At 37.4% G+C, this 18,014-nt stretch overlaps 3 protein-coding genes across 3 annotated transcripts in view; 1 reads left to right on the top strand and 2 right to left on the bottom strand.

Moving 5' to 3' along the window:
- Nucleotides 1-18,014, bottom strand: part of thg1l (tRNA-histidine guanylyltransferase 1-like) — a 427,208-nt gene that overhangs the window by 261,715 nt on the left and 147,479 nt on the right. The window lies entirely within an intron of this gene.
- On the top strand, nt 252-7,274 carry ldha (lactate dehydrogenase A4). The gene is made up of 8 exons (XM_060887459.1): nt 252-366; nt 2,154-2,285; nt 3,676-3,793; nt 3,900-4,073; nt 4,265-4,438; nt 4,968-5,085; nt 6,028-6,151; nt 6,262-7,274. The coding sequence occupies exons 2-8, from the start codon at nt 2,157-2,159 to the stop codon at nt 6,424-6,426; spliced, it is 1,002 nt and encodes a 333-aa protein (XP_060743442.1). The 5' UTR covers nt 252-366; nt 2,154-2,156; the 3' UTR covers nt 6,427-7,274.
- On the bottom strand, nt 7,473-16,281 carry LOC132857484 (tumor susceptibility gene 101 protein-like). The gene is made up of 10 exons (XM_060887458.1): nt 15,928-16,281; nt 14,541-14,628; nt 14,130-14,195; nt 13,618-13,781; nt 13,230-13,356; nt 12,410-12,467; nt 12,197-12,291; nt 10,083-10,285; nt 9,226-9,465; nt 7,473-9,094 (listed from the first exon to the last, which is right to left on the bottom strand). The coding sequence occupies exons 1-10, from the start codon at nt 15,967-15,969 to the stop codon at nt 9,005-9,007; spliced, it is 1,173 nt and encodes a 390-aa protein (XP_060743441.1). The 5' UTR covers nt 15,970-16,281; the 3' UTR covers nt 7,473-9,004.

Raw genomic sequence — 18,014 nt, 5'->3', positions numbered from 1 at the left:
GTAAAGCTGTGAGTATTTTGTGTATACTCAGTGTATAAGATCCTGGTGTTCTATACAAAAACGTGCATTACACAGGATCTTTAATCCTGTAGGCGTTCATTTCACACTACAGCAATTATTTCCGTGCATGCGGGCGTGAATGACTAAAAACGCACGCGCACGTCCGCAGCTTCAGTAACGTTTCCTACAGGGGACGTGACTTTTATCACGAGGCGCGCGGCCACGCCCTGCTCATTAATATTCATGCATGATGAACTGGTCCTTCGGTATATAAGCGCCGCCCCCCCCCCGTCAGCACGGTGCCTGCGGATCAGTTGTGCGCGTGCTGTCATACCGGATCAGCTTTAACCTAAACACATCCTACAGGTAGGAAAAACTAAAACAAAATACAAATCCCTGGTAATTATGTCGAATTATTCTTATCCTAAATATAACGCATTAAGAAATGTCAAGTTGTAATGATCTGTTTTTATAAATTGGGTGAATGCACAAAACTCATCATGTATTTGTTTTTGTCCTTTAACGTTAATACGCGCTTTAATTTTCTCAGTTAAAAGGTCAGATGAGATTATAGACTGTTAGATAATATATCTAGGGCTTAGCCACGCCCACTGTCGCCTATAGTAATGCTGCAAATGATTATTGGTGCTTTTATAAATAAAAAAAACTGAATCGTTTCCTGTAGTAAAGGATCTTTATGCCTGGTCATTTCCATTTTGGGATAGGAAAATGTTAGATAAGACTGAGTGTCTAATAAAAGCAACACTGCAGTCAAACCTTATCAGTAATTATTCTGTGCAGCAGCTCCTAAATATCCGGTCTCCATCTTCAGTCTTGTGTCATTCTGAACAGAGTGAGAATTTCTGACCAAATCAGTCATTTTGAACGAATATCACCTGAATCTCACCTGCTGATTGATTGCAAATAAAAATAACAAGCAACAACAACACGGTATTTTTTTTTTTAAATCCTAGGGCACAGATTTATAGTATGAAGCCTGATGAGGTCCAGTTTGTGTCCCAGACTCACTGACTGTATTAATCCCAGTTTTCTCTTGGCTGTGAATCACAAGCCTACGTGCAGAGATCAGACACACACATGGACATCGGCAGGTTCCTTAAAGCAATGCATCTTGGTCCATGTAGTGTTTTCTGCAGGATTGTTTAACGCGCAACATCAGATCGTGTATTCAATGCAGTGTGTATTTCATCAGATCTATTATTCATAACGTATTAAAAATGTTTTTAATGTAACAAGACGAAATAATAAGCAATATCCTTTCCGGATGTCATGAGTATTACACAAGCCCCGCCCCTCCCCGTTGCCATGACGATGACGCAGGCTGATTTTATGACCGAAGATAAGACTAACAGTTACTCGCTTCTATAATTATATATACACACTTTTTTGTTTGTTTGTTTTATTAAATGGGAAACTCCAGAATTCTATGACGCATGGGTACACTCTTTAGACTTCAGGATATAATGGCCAGGGATGGATTAGTAAATAACCCCCCCAGCACTATCTTGGGCTCGTGGCAGTTGTGTTAATTGTTCATAGTGTGAATGGTTTGGCACCACATTCAGGGTGTTCTTCCACCTTGTGCCCAGAGACCCTTGGGATAAGTGCTACAGACAAGCTGAGCAGATGTGAGTAACAGTGACCAGGACCAGAATTACAACACAAACTTCCGATCAGCAATCTAGAGCTCTAACCCTAACCCCTGCCACATGCTTTACATGCTTTGTCATGAATGATGAAGCTTAAGTGGCTTTGTTCCAAGGGAATGATTAAGTATTTATCCTTCAAAACCCAATTAACTATGTGCCTCCCTCTATACAATGCTGTAAGGACTGCTGAAATATCAATCCCCTGTGCTTAACCTACACTAGTGACTCTTCATAAGAAGCAAGAAAATAAAAGAACATCCATTAATGCCAACAAAGACACAGCCTAAGCAAGACTACAAGATTTGTTTGTAGTTATTGTGCTGGACCAAATTCTAATGTGAGAATTTTTTGCATGAAGGGATATTTGACATTTAAATTGATCCTAGCTGAAATAATATTTTAATATCATTTGAACAATGACCAGTGTATCCATGTTAAATGACAAAATACAAAGCATTCTGATATGAGCTTTTTTTTCTGCAGAAAATGGCATCCACTAAGGAGAAACTGATTGCCCATGTGAGCACTGATCAGCCAGTGGGCTGCACCAACAAGGTGACTGTGGTTGGTGTTGGTATGGTGGGCATGGCCGCTGCTGTCAGCATCCTGCTCAAGGTGAGAGCGACACAATTACTTTGCCTGAAGAGCTATTAATACTTTGTCAAAAGCAAATATAATATTGAGTCGAGTGCCAAGGTTTTCATTCCAATCAAGTAGGAGCTGCACCTCATTCCAGCTGTTAAATCAGTTGATCTTAGCCTTCAATAATCTCAGGTTTGGCTTCTGCTTATCTAGAATTGAAAACCTGCACCAACTGTGGACAAGATTGGTGCCAATATTCCATTTTAACTACAAAACAAAGTGGTGACTTTAATTAGTGGAGTCTTCCAGTTACTTTTTATGTACAAAATCACCAGTTTTTTTTTTTTAGTTTTTTTTTTTTTTTAAACTATTAAATAACATAACATGTCCATGCTGTAGATCATTAATTTGGAATTAGTTTCAAAGGTAACTTGGAGCCAAATGAAATACAATTGTCTTCCTCACATCATTTGAATCATTTAGATATTTGAATCTTAACATGGACTCTTTGGCCATTACTATGTGTGGAGATTTCAATGTTCAGAGATTTCCATGTTCTTTCTGTGCTAGTATGGATTTCCGCAGGGTTCTCTTGTTTTCGCCCACCTCCCAAAACCAGGCCAGTAGGTGAATGTCAATTGTAAATGGTTCCTTAATGTGTTTGTGTGTGCCCGTGATGTACTGGTGTCCTATCCAGGCTGTTTCCCTGCTTTAAACCTTTTAGTATCCTGACCAGTATAACAGTTACTGAAGATGAGTGATTGTATATATTTGAAACTCTAGTCACATGTTGGTTCTTCATTATAAAGTAGGGATATGAAAACTTCTGAAATGAGCTTCAATTTCACAACAGGTAGTTAAGAAAAGATTTAAGGAGCTAATATTTTGAAATATGAACATTATTTTTAAGGTACACATGTTTTACGATGACTGGAATGTGGTCATTGTCATTTTGATGCCTGTTTACTAAATCGAGTGCAACATCCCAGCTCTGAAATTTTATGGGAGCAGAAAGAAGTTGGCATTAAGCCAAACTCCACCAAACAATCCGGTTACATTTAAGTGTATATAGCAGTTAAACATAAAGCAATAAACTGTCCTGCTCTTCTGGTGTACATGTTTTGTGCATCTCATGTTCACGTGAACGCACAGTAATGACACTTCAGCACAACCTTAACAGCCTTTTGTTAACGTCTATCCTCTAGATAACAGTTTGGCCACATAGCTTAGATAAGAGCTCCGGCATAAGTTACACACACACACAGTTGTGCATGAAATGATTCTCACATCAGCCATTGTAAATCCATGTAAAAGTTCTGGTAGCTTGTTTCTGTAAGAAATGTCTACTATAATTCTGAACCAGGACACACAGTATGCCTGGGCTTTATTGAATGCTTGAAGCATGTGCTATAATTTCTTCCAGGATCTCACTGATGAGCTGGCTCTGGTTGATGTGATGGAGGATAAGCTGAAGGGAGAGGCTATGGACTTGCAGCATGGTAGTCTCTTCCTCAAGACTCACAAAATTGTGGCTGACAAAGGTGACAAAGAATTTACATTAAACCACTGAATGGCAGTGAAGTTGAATTAAATGAATGCTATAAAATGTTCCTGTCAAAGAGTAAAGAGATTCTGTCTTTATTCCAGACTACAGCGTGACCGCCAACTCTAAGGTTGTGGTGGTGACTGCTGGTGCTCGCCAGCAGGAAGGAGAAAGCAGGCTGAACCTGGTGCAGAGGAATGTTAACATCTTTAAGTTTATCATTCCCAACATTGTAAAGTACAGCCCCAACTGTATCATCCTGGTGGTGTCCAACCCAGGTTAGCACTCGTTTTCCACCACCGCTCCTATTCATCTCCCTACCGACAACAGATCTCTTACTATATGCTAACAGATTAAATTATGGGCTATGATTTGTGTTTTGAGCCTGAGATCTTTAAATAAATTAAAATACAATGTTAGAAATGTATTCAAAATCTATTTAACTTCACTGGAAATATTTTCTTTAAAGTTGATATCCTGACGTATGTGGCATGGAAGCTGAGTGGCCTTCCCAGGAACCGTGTGATTGGTAGCGGCACCAATCTGGACTCTGCTCGGTTCCGCTTCCTGATGGGTGAGAAACTGGGTCTGCACCCATCCAGTTGCCACGGCTGGGTGATCGGAGAACATGGAGACTCAAGCGGTGAGGTTTCAAACCATTTTATTTTAGCATTACATATTTGTACTACCCTACTGGGTTTATTAAACAACAAACATGCACATAATTATTCAGAAAGGTTGTAATGTTTTGATTTTGTTCTGTTGTCCATTTCTATGCTTTGATTGGACATAGTGTGCTTATTATTTGTTTGTTAGTGCTTTATTTTGTAGTTCGGATAAAGCGGTAGAAAATGAGTGAGTGCTTTATTATTTGTGGGGGAAGAATGATTTGAGAAAAGCTGATGACATTTAATGGATGTATTTGTGAAGAAGGCTGAAAAAAATCATCCGAAATGCAGATGAACTAAAGGGGGAACTAATAACTATACGTAATTTGCAATTTGACTGGAAAGAAATGAGCCTTGCTACTTCATGCAAAAAAAAAAATAATAACAATAAATAATTAAATGTATTTATGTAAAAAAAAAAAAAAAAAAAAAAGTTAGCTCTGCTAGCTTATTTACATCAGCCACCTCTGAATATATTATATTGTCTCTTTTCCACTCTTGCAGTGCCTGTATGGAGTGGTGTGAATGTAGCTGGTGTGTCCCTGCAGGGTCTCAACCCAGACATGGGTACAGACAAGGACAAGGAAGATTGGAAGAGTGTCCACAAAATGGTGGTCGACAGGTGATTATTACAGCCTCTGTGAAATGACCTTCAGCTGACTGAAATGCCATAAACATGGCAGTATCTGGTGAATTACAATGTGTAGAAACGATGGACGCTTTCTCCCACATGATAGAAAATAGTTTCTATCATGTGGGAGAAAGCGTCCATCGTTTCTACACATTGTGAATGGTTTAAGAACCAGTTGTAACATTGACAGCCGTGAGCTTAAGAAATCAGACATTTGGCAGGAGAGAAACTTCCTTCTCTCTTAGCTTTAAAAAGCTTTTAATCAGCAGTAGTTTTCTTCTGTAACGTGTTTTGTCCACATTTTACCATGCTCCTCTCTGCTCATGAACATTTCACTACACTCATGTCCTCAGGAAGGCCAAAGTAAAAATCAAATGGCTGAATTGCAAGACACTTTTTTTTTTTACAGTTTACAGTCACATGCTGCAAGATGAAGCACTGTTTTATATACAAGTTTAGTCAGTGATAACAGCAGTTTATTATGTCACAAAGTATGATAATTGCAATAAATTCTTTGAGATTCTCTTCCAGGTTTTGGCATGGTTTGTGATTCTCCTTTAGTAGTTCTAGCTAACAAGCTAACACACTATTATTAATGACCCTTTAGACACTACTGCAACTTTCAAATGTTCGGCAAAAAAATGGCACTTCCAGAACCATCTAAAAAAAAAAGGGCCATGGTTGGATGTTTAGAGCGCATGAAAGGCTCGATCACTCACCCACCCACCCACCCACCCACTGCTTGAATACCAAGTATCCTCTAAATACTCAGAGTTGCTGAAGCACTTCACCATCTCCAACAACAACAAATCATTATGCTAGTGCAAGACGGACAAGTTCATGCTGTCATTGGAACCATTTAAAGTATGTTTTAAAATGTTTTAAAGACAGACCATAAATCTCACTTAAACGTTTGTTTGTCTGCCTTTCCAGTGCATATGAGGTCATCAAGCTGAAGGGCTACACATCCTGGGCTATCGGCATGTCTGTAGCTGACTTGTGTGAGAGCATGCTGAAGAACCTTCACAAATGCCATCCAGTTTCCACCCTGGTCAAGGTGAGAACTGATAACATCTGCATCTGTTTGTTCTTGTACTCTTCCTCATTCTTAAAGAGCTATTGCTCTCATGTTCTAGCATGAAGATTAACCTTTTGCCATGTTTCCAGGGAATGCATGGTGTGAACGAGGATGTTTTCCTGAGTGTGCCCTGTGTCCTGGGCAGCAGCGGTCTGACCGACGTGGTGAAGATGACCCTGAAACCGGAAGAGGAGAAGCAGCTTATAAAGAGTGCTGAAACCCTGTGGGGTGTGCAGAAGGAGCTGACCTTATGAACCGTAGCCCCAATCAAAATGAATGCCCTTAACATCTTTAACTTTTCATTGTCCTCACTCCTTTAGTCTTGATTGTATGTTTCTGATCAGATTTCAGACCCATAGACCTTAACACTCCTTACTATAAACTTTAGAGGAGGATGAATATTTATGTAGTCTCAAATGTTACGAGTAATATATTATGGTCTTTTGTGAAAGTAAGTGTTTGTCTGCATGAGTGTTCATGCTCCATGTTGTCTTTTGAACTCCTGATGGCGTGAATTTCAAAAGAAATATTTGTGAGCTGGATGGTCGGCCAGTTTGGGTTTCTGTCTGGTGTACCTGTGTATTCTGAGCTCAAAAGGCATTCCATCCCATTTTCTTCCTAATTCAAAAATAAAGCCAGCCAGTAAGAGCCAGTTTGTGAAACCAAAGCTGTGTTGTATGTTTAGTGAGAAAAATATCAGTACCTATATTAAGGCATGCACTTTTATACCTAAAATCAATTGTACACATGCACATTTTTATTGAACTCCAAGTACAAATGAGTTAAGTTTATGATATCAGTGGTAAACTAACAGAGCAAATACGACAGACCTAACTGAATATGGTTCATTTTAACTTCTGGAAGTATATCAATGATATTCAAATATGTTTAAACTATTTGTTTGTGCAACATTCACACTTGTGATATGTGCATGTTCTCACACCTGCAAAGATTATTTTTGTATGTTTATTCCTGTGAGCGAAATGTGCTCCTAGTGGCTTTGTGCTCAGACATGGCTAAAAGTGAAACCTGATGTTTAACAGCTGTCTAGCATCTCGCTTAACTCCCTTCACTTCCAAATAAAAATTTAATAACTACAAAATCCATGCTTTTCTCTTTCTTCTGTGAGGTGTAAACTCATATAATTGGGGAAGAGGAAAGACGTTTCATTTTTAGCACCTGGGCTTGACCTTCCTGCTTTTGTGTCCATAGAGACCAAACCCATTATATTTAAGATTCTAAACAAATAAGAGCTGTTGGTGAAAGATGTTACTACACCAAAAATAAAACTACTACACCATCACGCTCCAAATTATTTCATTTATTGAGCTGTTAATATTAAAGACTACAGATCTGAAAACAAAAAGGAAACCATAAGACAAATGGGTGATCTTTATAATAATAAAGACCCTTTCCTATTAAGAAAATCTAGTTGACAAAGCAAATATACATAAATAAAAAGAATAAACCTTTGCAATTTTTTTTGTAATATGTTAACATTTTAATAATTCCTTTGGAACCTATTTGAAGGAATACTCAATTAGCTCACATTCCAAAGCTAATTCTTTCACATTACAGACGTACAATCTCGCTCACTCACTCAAACGTATGTAGTCACAGAATCACAAATTGTACAGTAAAGCACATTATTTTTAACATTTGAAATGTCTTCTTGTTTCATTTTTAAACAGCTACAGGAGTGATAATTGTACCACTGGGACTGAACCAGTACACAGCAGGCTGTGGTCAGAAACACAGGAGTAAAACGATTTAAACATGTCAACACCATCCTTCCTGAAAGGTGTTAATGATTGGCTCAGAAAATAAAATAATAAAAAGGAGTTTGAAGGATATCAGCAGCAACTGACTGGGCTACATGTGTGAGTGACCACCGATTGGTGAAAAACTATACATGATCTGAGCCATCAGATTTTCACTATTATAATGATAAAGGACCCACTGAAAGATAAAGGTTTAAAAACATTGTCAGTCCAAGAAGGCAGAACAGAACCAGACATAAAAGGAAGATACTTAGACAATGATAAATAACCTTTTTTCCTCTTACAGAAAAAGAAAACCCTCTAAACCATGCCCCATTCTGTTGAACAGGATTTAATCTAATTATTAAGTAAGGAATAAAATACAAGGAGATGTGCTGTTAGGAAAGTATTACAACAATTACAGGGTATGACGCGGCCTGATACAAATCTAAAGCGGATTAGTTTCCTCGAACAGCACGTCACAAAAGTGTTTTATTCCACTTATTCCATAGCAACTTGATAACAATTACATTATTAATAGTTTTAAATAGTTTTTTCTCTATATAGGTCGCTCCATTTTACGTTACTGTAACAAGTTCCTGTTGAATATTACATTATCGTACGCAGAATGTGTTCACGTAGAAACTGAAATGTCCTCGGTCCTGAAGATTCTCTTATAATAAAGAACTAATTGACTTAAAACCCTCTGAAATCCATGACTCATTCCATAAATATTAAATAATGTCTCTTTACAGAAAAACTGCATCGTATCAACAAACACGGTTCACTGTTAACTAACAACCTGTTTTAACCTGTTCGTTATTAGATTTAGAATATATGCTGCTTCTCACATGTATTATTGTAAACCTGGGATTTGCCTTGTAGCTACAGTAGCAGCACTGTTCTAGCTGCTGTTACAAAAAACTCATCAACACATACCGACCAATCAAATTTCAAAATTCAACTTCATGGTGGGAGAACAGATTATCCAGTGTGTTATATTGTAAATTGGGGTGGGAGTTACACAAACAGAATACAGACAGAAAGAAATGGAGCTCAGATAGCAGTTGGGTCAGTAGAGGTCACTGAGTCCGGCAGTCTTCCGAGCCTTTTGCATAAGCGCTCGCAGCTGGAACTGTTTCCTGGACAGCAGACGGACATGCTGGAGCAAACACACACATATGACAGAGTTTAATTCTCCTCCCAGAAAACTCGAGCTGCTTTAAAGATAAATATGTAGGGAAAAAAACAATCAATAGTAAGAGATGAATGAAGTGAGAAACATGAGTCAACCTTGAGAAAGACCTCCAGATCGATGACACCTCTGCGCAGAGCCTCTCCAAGGTAGAAGATGGTGTCTTCAATGGCATTCTCTTCTGCATACAGGTTCAGGATCTGCTTGTAGAGCGGTGCTGTGGGAACAATTACGTCATCGATATCGTTGTTCTCTGACTGATTCTCCATTTTCTCCAGAGCATCAGTCAGTTCTTCATCTTTCTTCTTTAGGAGCTCAATATTCCTGTCCACCTCAGCCTGAAAACACAAACAGAAGAAAAGAAGTTAGACGAAATAAAGAAAATATCTATACATATGGAAGAAAAACAAGGTTCCTTAACAATAGTCATAGACAGTTTCTGAAGAAGGTAGAAAGACATACTAGGTGACATAGGTGAACTTTTGTACACTGCACAAATAACAGGTCGTTTTTTACTTTTTTTTTTTTTTTTTTTACAAATAACAACAGGTAGGCCATCTTTTATTATTATTATTTTTTCATAAAATAAAAAAAAAATAAAATAAAACTGGTTAAATCCCACAGCTCTCTGATGGTATATATTGGAATTGGAATATTGGTATATATTGGAATATTTGCAACAATAACAACAGGAGAAAAATGTTTTTATAAATAATGTTACATAGGTCCATACTTAAACTGACGCACTATAGACCCTTGACTGAGACACATCACTTTAACATTAGCTGCCCTTCCTGGTTGAAAAAAGGTAGAAGGGGGCTACAGTTCATAAGATCAAACTAGACTTAATTTTTTTTAATGTTGCATGATGTAATCAGAAAACACACAAAAAAAAAAACACATTAGGTTTTGACAAGACGATAGCAGCTATTCAACTGAGCAACTGAGCTCTCACCACTTCCTGGTCAAGTCTGGACACCATCTCCTCCAGCTTCTGATGGCCCTTCTTCAGATCCTCTTCGGTGCGCTTAAGTGCATCCAACTCTGCTTGAGCCCGGTCCATTTCCTCCTTCATCCTCCAGCGCAGTTTATCACTCACTGCTGAGATGAGAGAGGCACGGATAGTGTCCTCCCCGATGGTGGCGTCTCGACTCGGACCTGGAGAAAAAAGGAGAGGGAAAAAGTCTGACCTGGTGCCACTGCATGTGTTGTGAGACATCTTGAAATTATACCATGGAAATGTTGAAGTCTCCAGTGTGACTGATCATTGTGTGTTGTTTAATCATCTAGAACACAGTAGTTAAGACATTGGGCTAATGATCAGATGGTTGTGAGTTCAAATCCCAGCAACTCCAAGATATTCCTATATTCAGCATTTTTATTTTCCTATAACACTATGTTCCGAAATGTTTAATACAAAATTAAGTCAATAAATCTTAAGTTTATCATAAAAGATGGAGTGATGACTATAGGGTTGAGGGTTAAGTTGAGGTTGAGGTCTAGTGCACAATATGCAGTCATTCACATTTGATCACCTGACCTAGGGTTTACAAATTCACGGCTTCTGCCTCAGTTGTAAATCTTTTTAGAGAATAGTTATGATTCAAACCCAGCTCATGCACACTCTTGTTTAATGGCATTAGATCCTAAGTGCACTCAAATATCACCCAGAGCTGTATGCCTTTGGTCAGCATGGTGTGAATGTCATTTGTAAGATCAGTGCCACATTGGGAAGCTCTTCATGGAACTTTATCCTGTGCTCAAGTCTCTTCATGCTCTCTAAATATAGCGCCTCTGAGACCAGGAGGCTACATGCTGGCCCTTTCAAACTACATCCACCCAGAACTCTGACCTTTCCTTCTCCCGAATCTAGTTACAGACTTGACCTTTCTGAGCACTCCAGCGAGGTCACAGTAAGTAGGTACAGACATGAACAAAAGGTCAGCGGTCAGGTAAAGGTCAATGGCATGAATGTAATTTTGTGCTGTCACTACTAAAAATACTGTGGCCTCGTCTTCCTGTACACTGCATGTACAACTTTGTACATTTAGCTAACTTTGAAAAGAGGAAATGAAAGGATCAATAAACAAGGACTTACAGCGGAATTACATCCTCCAACTAAATAACTAAACTATGACGCTGAGCATTTTCATCAATGTGGTGTAATTAAATAAACAGATTCTCAAAGAAGAAACACAGGAAAGAAACGCTTTGTAAATGAGTCCTCATTGATTTGTATGATCACTACATAACCATGTTTAAATAGTTATAGTTATGATGGTGTTAGAGTGCTGTCTAACACATCACTCAAAATGTTCCCACTGAACTTCACCTGAATTGGAAGGCCGTAGATGGAGACCAGGAGAGGAACGTTTCACATATGATGAAGGTGATCAGTTAAAAGAACTGCATTCATTTGCAGTGACCTTTCTCTTTAAGAGGACAAAGCAATCTAAACCAGCTTACAGAACTAATGAATAATGCTACACCATGTTCAGTCTTCATGCACTCACTTAACTCGTCTTTCTGTTTTAAGCGATGAAAGGATTTTTCATGGATAATGTTTGAACGTTGATAATGTTTTAGCATTTCAGGATCTCATAGTTGTTGTTTTTTTTTATTGTGGGGTAGGGCTTGGTTTGGGGAGGACATGTTTACATTATTTTATAAGCAACTATTCATTTGAAAGTATGGACCCTGCAGGTCATTGTCATGTCATGTCATGTCACTGTGTACAGATTGAGGTCACCAGTTGTCTAAGTCTATACAAATATACATTAAATATCAAATATATATTAAAACTCTTTAATGTATATATAATAGTTCTGTCCATTGAACAATATATGGCTCATACCTTAGATTCAACATATTATCTAATTTCATAGAACTAAGCACAGAGCGTTAAGGGTCTTGCTCAGGGGCCCAGCAGCGACTTGATGGGCTTGGGATTTAAACTCACAATCTTCCAAATAGTTCAACACCTTAACCACTAAGCTACACATTAAATTATTATTAACTGAATTGACATGTACTACTAATCCCAAAATTCAACAGGACACCATAACTCACCCACAGAGTTGACTGGTGGCTGGGACGGGTAGTGTGTAGGACCCCCAGGGGCAGGATATGCACTCCCTCCAGGGTAAGAATATCCAGGGTAGCCACTAGAGCACCGGAAGATACACACACGACACAACCAATCAGATATACACTGCATTATTTCCCTCCAAATTATGAATAGTTTTTTTTTACATTTATATGGTGGTTTTGTAGGTGAATTACCATGGATTCGGGTTTGGCCCATAGGCTGATACAGCAGGCATGCCGGGCATGTATGACTCTGTAAAGGACAGGAAAAGACTTTATAGCAGCATAAAGTTTTCACTGGGGTGAAAAGAGACACCTGCTGTCTAAGACTGGTATTACACATAACATATTCTCATACATTGCACTGGTTAGAAACTAGTTAGAAATGTGTGGTAGGTTTAAAACAAAATTTCCTCAAAATACAAAAATTGTATTTTTTTTTTTTTGTATTGCTGCGCCGCCAACTTGGGGTTGTTTCTGTGTACTGAAACAACCCCAAGTTGGCGGCGCGGCAGTAGCACGCAGCGGCCACTCCGGATTCAATATGGTGCTATTTACGATTTTTACGGTTTTCTTTTCGGTTTTTAGCTGTTTATTGTCTTTTGTGTATTGTCTTTTTTGTATTGTCTTGTCATTTTTTGTCTGCACTGTCTTGTTTGTCTTGTCCTGCACTGTTTGTACCAGGTTGCACAGATGCACTTTATGTATCTAGGACTTATTTAAGTCCTTAGCACTGTCTTTGCATTTATGTAGCACCATGATCCTGGAGAAACGTTGTCTCATTTCACTGTGTACTGCAACAGCTATATATGGTTGAAATGACAATAAAAGCTTCTTGACTTGAGTATTTTTTTTTAAATGGAGAATTAACTGCACTGCTATCAATTGTTTCCACACCATATAGATCTCTATATCAATCACTATTTCCCTCTTTATAGATGTTTTTACAGAGTTTCTTTAAAACTGATCAGACCCAGGTATCAGAGTAAGCACACTCTTTATTGAGATGCCTTACGATTTGGGGGTCCTGTGGCCTGAAATGCCTGGTAGGCGGGCTGAGTCGTAGGCCGAGAGAACACTGGAGGTTCTTCTCCAAAAACAACAATCATCACTTGGATTAAGCCATATAGGTCAGACTGAGGCTGGAGGAGTCAACACACACACACACAAGTTAATTTTTAGCAAATATCTCTGAAGGCGTACTGCAAAAGCCTTACATCAATTACAGAATAATCAATATCAGAATGTGGCTAATTATTATATAGTCCCAAATAAAGATTAATCCGAAATAGCTAAAACTAAAATGAACACAGCTATCGATCTGTAAATCTGCATTAAACAGAATGTTTGCAAAAAAAAAATCACCATCAAATAACAGTGATTATGCAGAGTTTGTGTCTTACATGCTTCCATTCATGCAGATAGGGCAAGTAAATCTTTCCATTAGCATCAATGTGTTTCCCAGTCTTGATCATCATTGCGCTTGTTGGTTTTACAAAACAAATGGGTGGATTGTAGGGGTATGTGTCCAACAGCCACAGACACACAGGAATATTGTAAACATTTCCTAGAGAGAGAGAGAGAGAGAGAGAGAAAGAGAGAGAGAGGGAGGGAGAGGGAGTGGGAGAGAGAGAGGGAGAGAGAGAGAGAGAGAGAGAGAGAGAGAGAGAGAGAAGTAGACAGAGAGGGAGAGAGGGGGGGAGCGAGAGAGGGAGAAAGAGAGGGAGAGAGAGGGAGAAAGAGAGGGAGAGAGAGAGAAGGAGAGAGAGGGAGAGGGAGAGGGGTGAGAGAGAGAAGGAAAGAGAGAAAGAGGGAGGGAAAGAGATGGAAAGAGGGATGGAGGGAATGCAGAGACATGAATAAAGTACAGATATGTTTATGTTTATGAAAGTGGGCTTGTCAGAGTAGTTTATACCTCTGTAGCTCACTGGCACTGTCCCAGTTAAACTCATTAGCTCTCTTGTTGATCCATCATTGAAAACTATGAACAAAAAATATTCATATTAAGTTTGAAAAAAATATTAACATATACAATTTTCTACCTTCAAGACAAATACAAGGCAAGTGTGGACAAGTCATTGCCAAATCAGATTTCAGTTTACCATTCCAAAGTTGATTAATGTCCTAGAGCATCATGCCACTAAATGTTTTATTGTGCTTGAATTACATCACACTTTTATCCATTTATAGTGCAGCGAAATATGCAAAAGTTACAGTGGTAACAAATGCATTTGATAATACAACTCTGGTCTTAAACCAGAAGAAAAAACATTTTGCTAGAATTCTGGAACATCAATACTACAACCGCTGGTTAATCAACACTTACCATAAGAATCCATTATAGGCTTAAGGTCCTTGTATTGCAGCATAACATTTGTGATCTCACGAACTGTCAGGTCACGATATTTGTATTGCTGGATTAGAGACAAAAATAAACTGAATAAAACTGACATAAATAAAAGTCACATTAATTAGAGTGAGAAGCCTGATGTGGTGCCAAGATATATTAATGTCAGGAAACACTTTTCTCTTATTGTGGGTATTAACATGTGATGTTAAAATTAATTTTTGTATTATTTTCCTACCATTAACTACAGCAATAGTTTGGGACTGTTTTAAAAAAAAAATAATAATAATGATAATTTAAAAAAAAAAAAAAGGAGCTATTTTCCAATAACACAAGCCAAACAGATTTTCTTCAACAAAAAATTGCAATTTGTTTAATTAATTGACCTTTTTATCCCTTTATAGTTACATTTTATGTTTACAAACAAGTCATAATTCATACAGCGGCAAAAACAGTTTCATTTATTTTTCTCCTTCTCTTGAAGAAAATCAGGCAAACCTAGAAAACCCAATGCCATCCATCCTCAAGTATTTCCTGTGTCTCCTTCCAGAAATGCTGCATAATCAGTTACTCACACAAGACTTATCAACAATTATACACACCGATTTATGTTGAGTTTCCTCCATGCAAGTCTCTGTACGAGTTATTACTTTAATAATAATAATGATAATACTAATGTATTACTAGGAAGATGTAAACCTGTGACTGGTTTACAGCATGTTGTAGATGCTCTTATAGAATCGGAATCTGTAAATCCTGACCAATCAGATTCTAGAATTCAACAGCAGTGCAGTATATAAGGGTTTGTGTAACATATGAGTTGTGGGCACAGCAGCATTCAGGAAACATATCATATTCTGTAAAAACCTGTTTTATATATTAAATATGATTGTATTTTATTTTTGGCTGTGATATTACAAAGACATAAAGAGTGAAAATCCAACTTACCTACACTTTATAGAGAATATGAACTCTAATGCCCTGTTAATTAGCTTAATTACTCCAGCCTAATGACTATACAGATAGGTAGGTGGGTCATTATAAAGTATATACATATACATACACACACATACATATATATACACACACATATATATATATAAAACTATATTGGTTATTTAGTTCGTTTAATATTATATTAGTATAATATAATATACTCATTTTAGTATTGTTTAATTCTACTTTATAATGAGCCATGAGTATATTATATTATACTAATATAATATTAAACTAACTAAATAACTAATAATAATAATAATAATATATATATAATAACTAAAGTGAACGTACAGTTAATAGTTTTATTCAGCTAAACCTTAATATTCTTCACGCACAGCTGTTATACTGTAAACAGCTAGTTTCTTACCTTAAGCATCTTTTTAAGCAATCCTTCGTTTACAACCGCCATAGCTGACACTCTAAATCTGTGTTTTGTTTATTTTTTAATAAACTGAATTTAAAAACCTATAACTAGCTTTGTTAGCTAGCTGGCTAGTTCTGTGCGCCTCCCCGGTCCCGGCTAATTGAAGCCAGGGCCAGGAAACCGACAAAACTTGACAAAACTGTTTAATAAGACCAGTAAATGACAACTAGATAGTTAATATACATCATACACTTAGAATAAAGATGTTTTCGTCACCGGTAACAATAAACCGAGACAAGATAGCTAAGCGTATTGCAATGTAAATAAAACAACAGTTAGCCAAAATGGACGAGTTGTATCCTATATTTCAAAATAAAAGTCTTTTACTTGAACATTAAAAGATCAAAAATGGGTGTTTTATACACCCACAAAACACAAATAAACAAAAATACAATGCCTAAAACACAAATATACACACCGATAAGATAAAAAAAAAAGTTTGTATATGTTCATATTTTAATTTTACAGATTATTCTTTATAGGAAAATCAGCTCCATCGTGTGCTCTACACATTTGCATAAAGTCACATGCTCGTTAGAAGGCAGCGATTGTTTATGAGCAGCTTGACAAATCAATCAGGGGGGCAAGTTAGCTTCAAATGGTTTGTTTGTATAGTCTTGGCTTTGCATCTTCCTGCATGATTATTCTCCTTCCAAACAATCCTGTGTGTGTTGAGAAGATGCTTGAATTTTTATTTGTGTTTGCTTGTATACATTCGCACATTCCTCTCCAAAGCAGTGCACCTGGTACAGTGTACAATAACCATTTGGACATATTAAGGCACATTAGTAAGTGTGTGTATGAGACAGACTCTGGTTGTGTGTTTTGTGTGTGTGTATGAGACAGACTCTGGCTGTGTGTGTGAAAGAGACTGTCTCTGGTTGTGTGTGTGTGTGTGTGTAAAAAACCTTTTTATTTTGCTTCCTGTTACATTTTCCCTCACTGTCCTGTGGGTAACAATCTGTTCTCATCACTGTGGTACATTAACAAATGAGCCATGGCCTTCATCCATCTAAGGTGGCTAGAACTCTGATACTGAGGATACTGATCAGGACTGTCAGTGAGAAATCCTACACAGCTAAATTCAATCTTTATTTAAATGTGTGGCCTCTTATTTAACTGATTTGCTAAGTCACTGTTGAGTCTGTTTAGATTTGGCACAAGGTTTGCCGTTATTGTTTGAACCTTAAGTAGTAAACCTAAAGTACTCTCATTTAAACCTCATTTGCCTGAGGACTGTGTTTTGAGTGTGAGTGACGTACATAAACTTACAGGTCTCCTGGGCTAAAGCTGATGAGGAACTTCAGAAGGTGGTGAGTTCATTGCACAGCTGAAGCCTGAGAGGTCCAATCTCTGGAGACTCTGCAAGACATGGTGCATGACATTGGGAACCAGCTCTATGAGACTGACAGGAAGTGTGTGATAAGCTAAAAAAAAAAACTAAGCAAGAAAAATCTCACATTAAGCAGCTCCTTTAGGAATATCTGAGGAAAAATTTTAAGAATTTTCATGTTTATGTGTTTTGTAAAATTGTTTTTTCAAGTTGCTAGTTTATGGTACATTTTGCTAATCCATGTCTGTTGTAGTAAACTGTCTGTTATGGGCCAGAACAGTAAATAGCATACCTCTGGGAATTTCAAACTGCAAAAATATGGATATTTATCACAACAAGATTCTGATATGGTTGAAAAAAAAAATGACACCATGATATTTTTGACACCATTGTTGCATGCTTACATGGGAAACTGAAAAGGAAATGGCATTATTTTATTTAATTTTCTTTTTGCCACCTTCTTTGCACCCACATATGGGAAAAAATAACACTGAAGCACATTTTGCATTTAAATTTTTAATTTTTGAATTTTAATTTAACTTTTGGCACAAAATATCTCCTATGACTAAAACACTGGCAAATGAAGAATTTTTCAGTAATAAACACTAGGTCTGCAAAGTGTTCTGTGTCTTTTTTCTATGAATATGATTATTATAATGCACACTAGATTTGTTACCTTACAAAAAGCATTAAAAAA

Source organism: Tachysurus vachellii, chromosome 14, assembly GCF_030014155.1.
Source record: "Tachysurus vachellii isolate PV-2020 chromosome 14, HZAU_Pvac_v1, whole genome shotgun sequence".
Classification (NCBI taxonomy): domain Eukaryota; kingdom Metazoa; phylum Chordata; class Actinopteri; order Siluriformes; family Bagridae; genus Tachysurus; species Tachysurus vachellii.
Note: the sequence above shows the minus strand (reverse complement) of the source record. Positions and strands in the feature narration are given on the sequence as shown.

Excerpts from the sequence above, each read along its gene's own strand:
- ldha (XM_060887459.1), top strand. The coding sequence starts at position 2,157 with ATGGCATCCACTAAGGAGAAACTGATTGCCCATGTGAGCACTGATCAG. Across the intron at positions 5,086-6,027 it reads CACAAAATGGTGGTCGACAG|TGCATATGAGGTCATCAAGC; the intron begins GTGATTATTACA and ends CTGCCTTTCCAG. Across the intron at positions 6,152-6,261 it reads CAGTTTCCACCCTGGTCAAG|GGAATGCATGGTGTGAACGA; the intron begins GTGAGAACTGAT and ends CCATGTTTCCAG.
- LOC132857484 (XM_060887458.1), bottom strand. The coding sequence starts at position 15,969 with ATGGCGGTTGTAAACGAAGGATTGCTTAAAAAGATGCTTAAG. Across the intron at positions 13,782-14,129 it reads AGTGCCAGTGAGCTACAGAG|GAAATGTTTACAATATTCCT; the intron begins GTATAAACTACT and ends CTCTCTCTCTAG. Across the intron at positions 9,095-9,225 it reads ATCTGGAGGTCTTTCTCAAG|CATGTCCGTCTGCTGTCCAG; the intron begins GTTGACTCATGT and ends TGTTTGCTCCAG.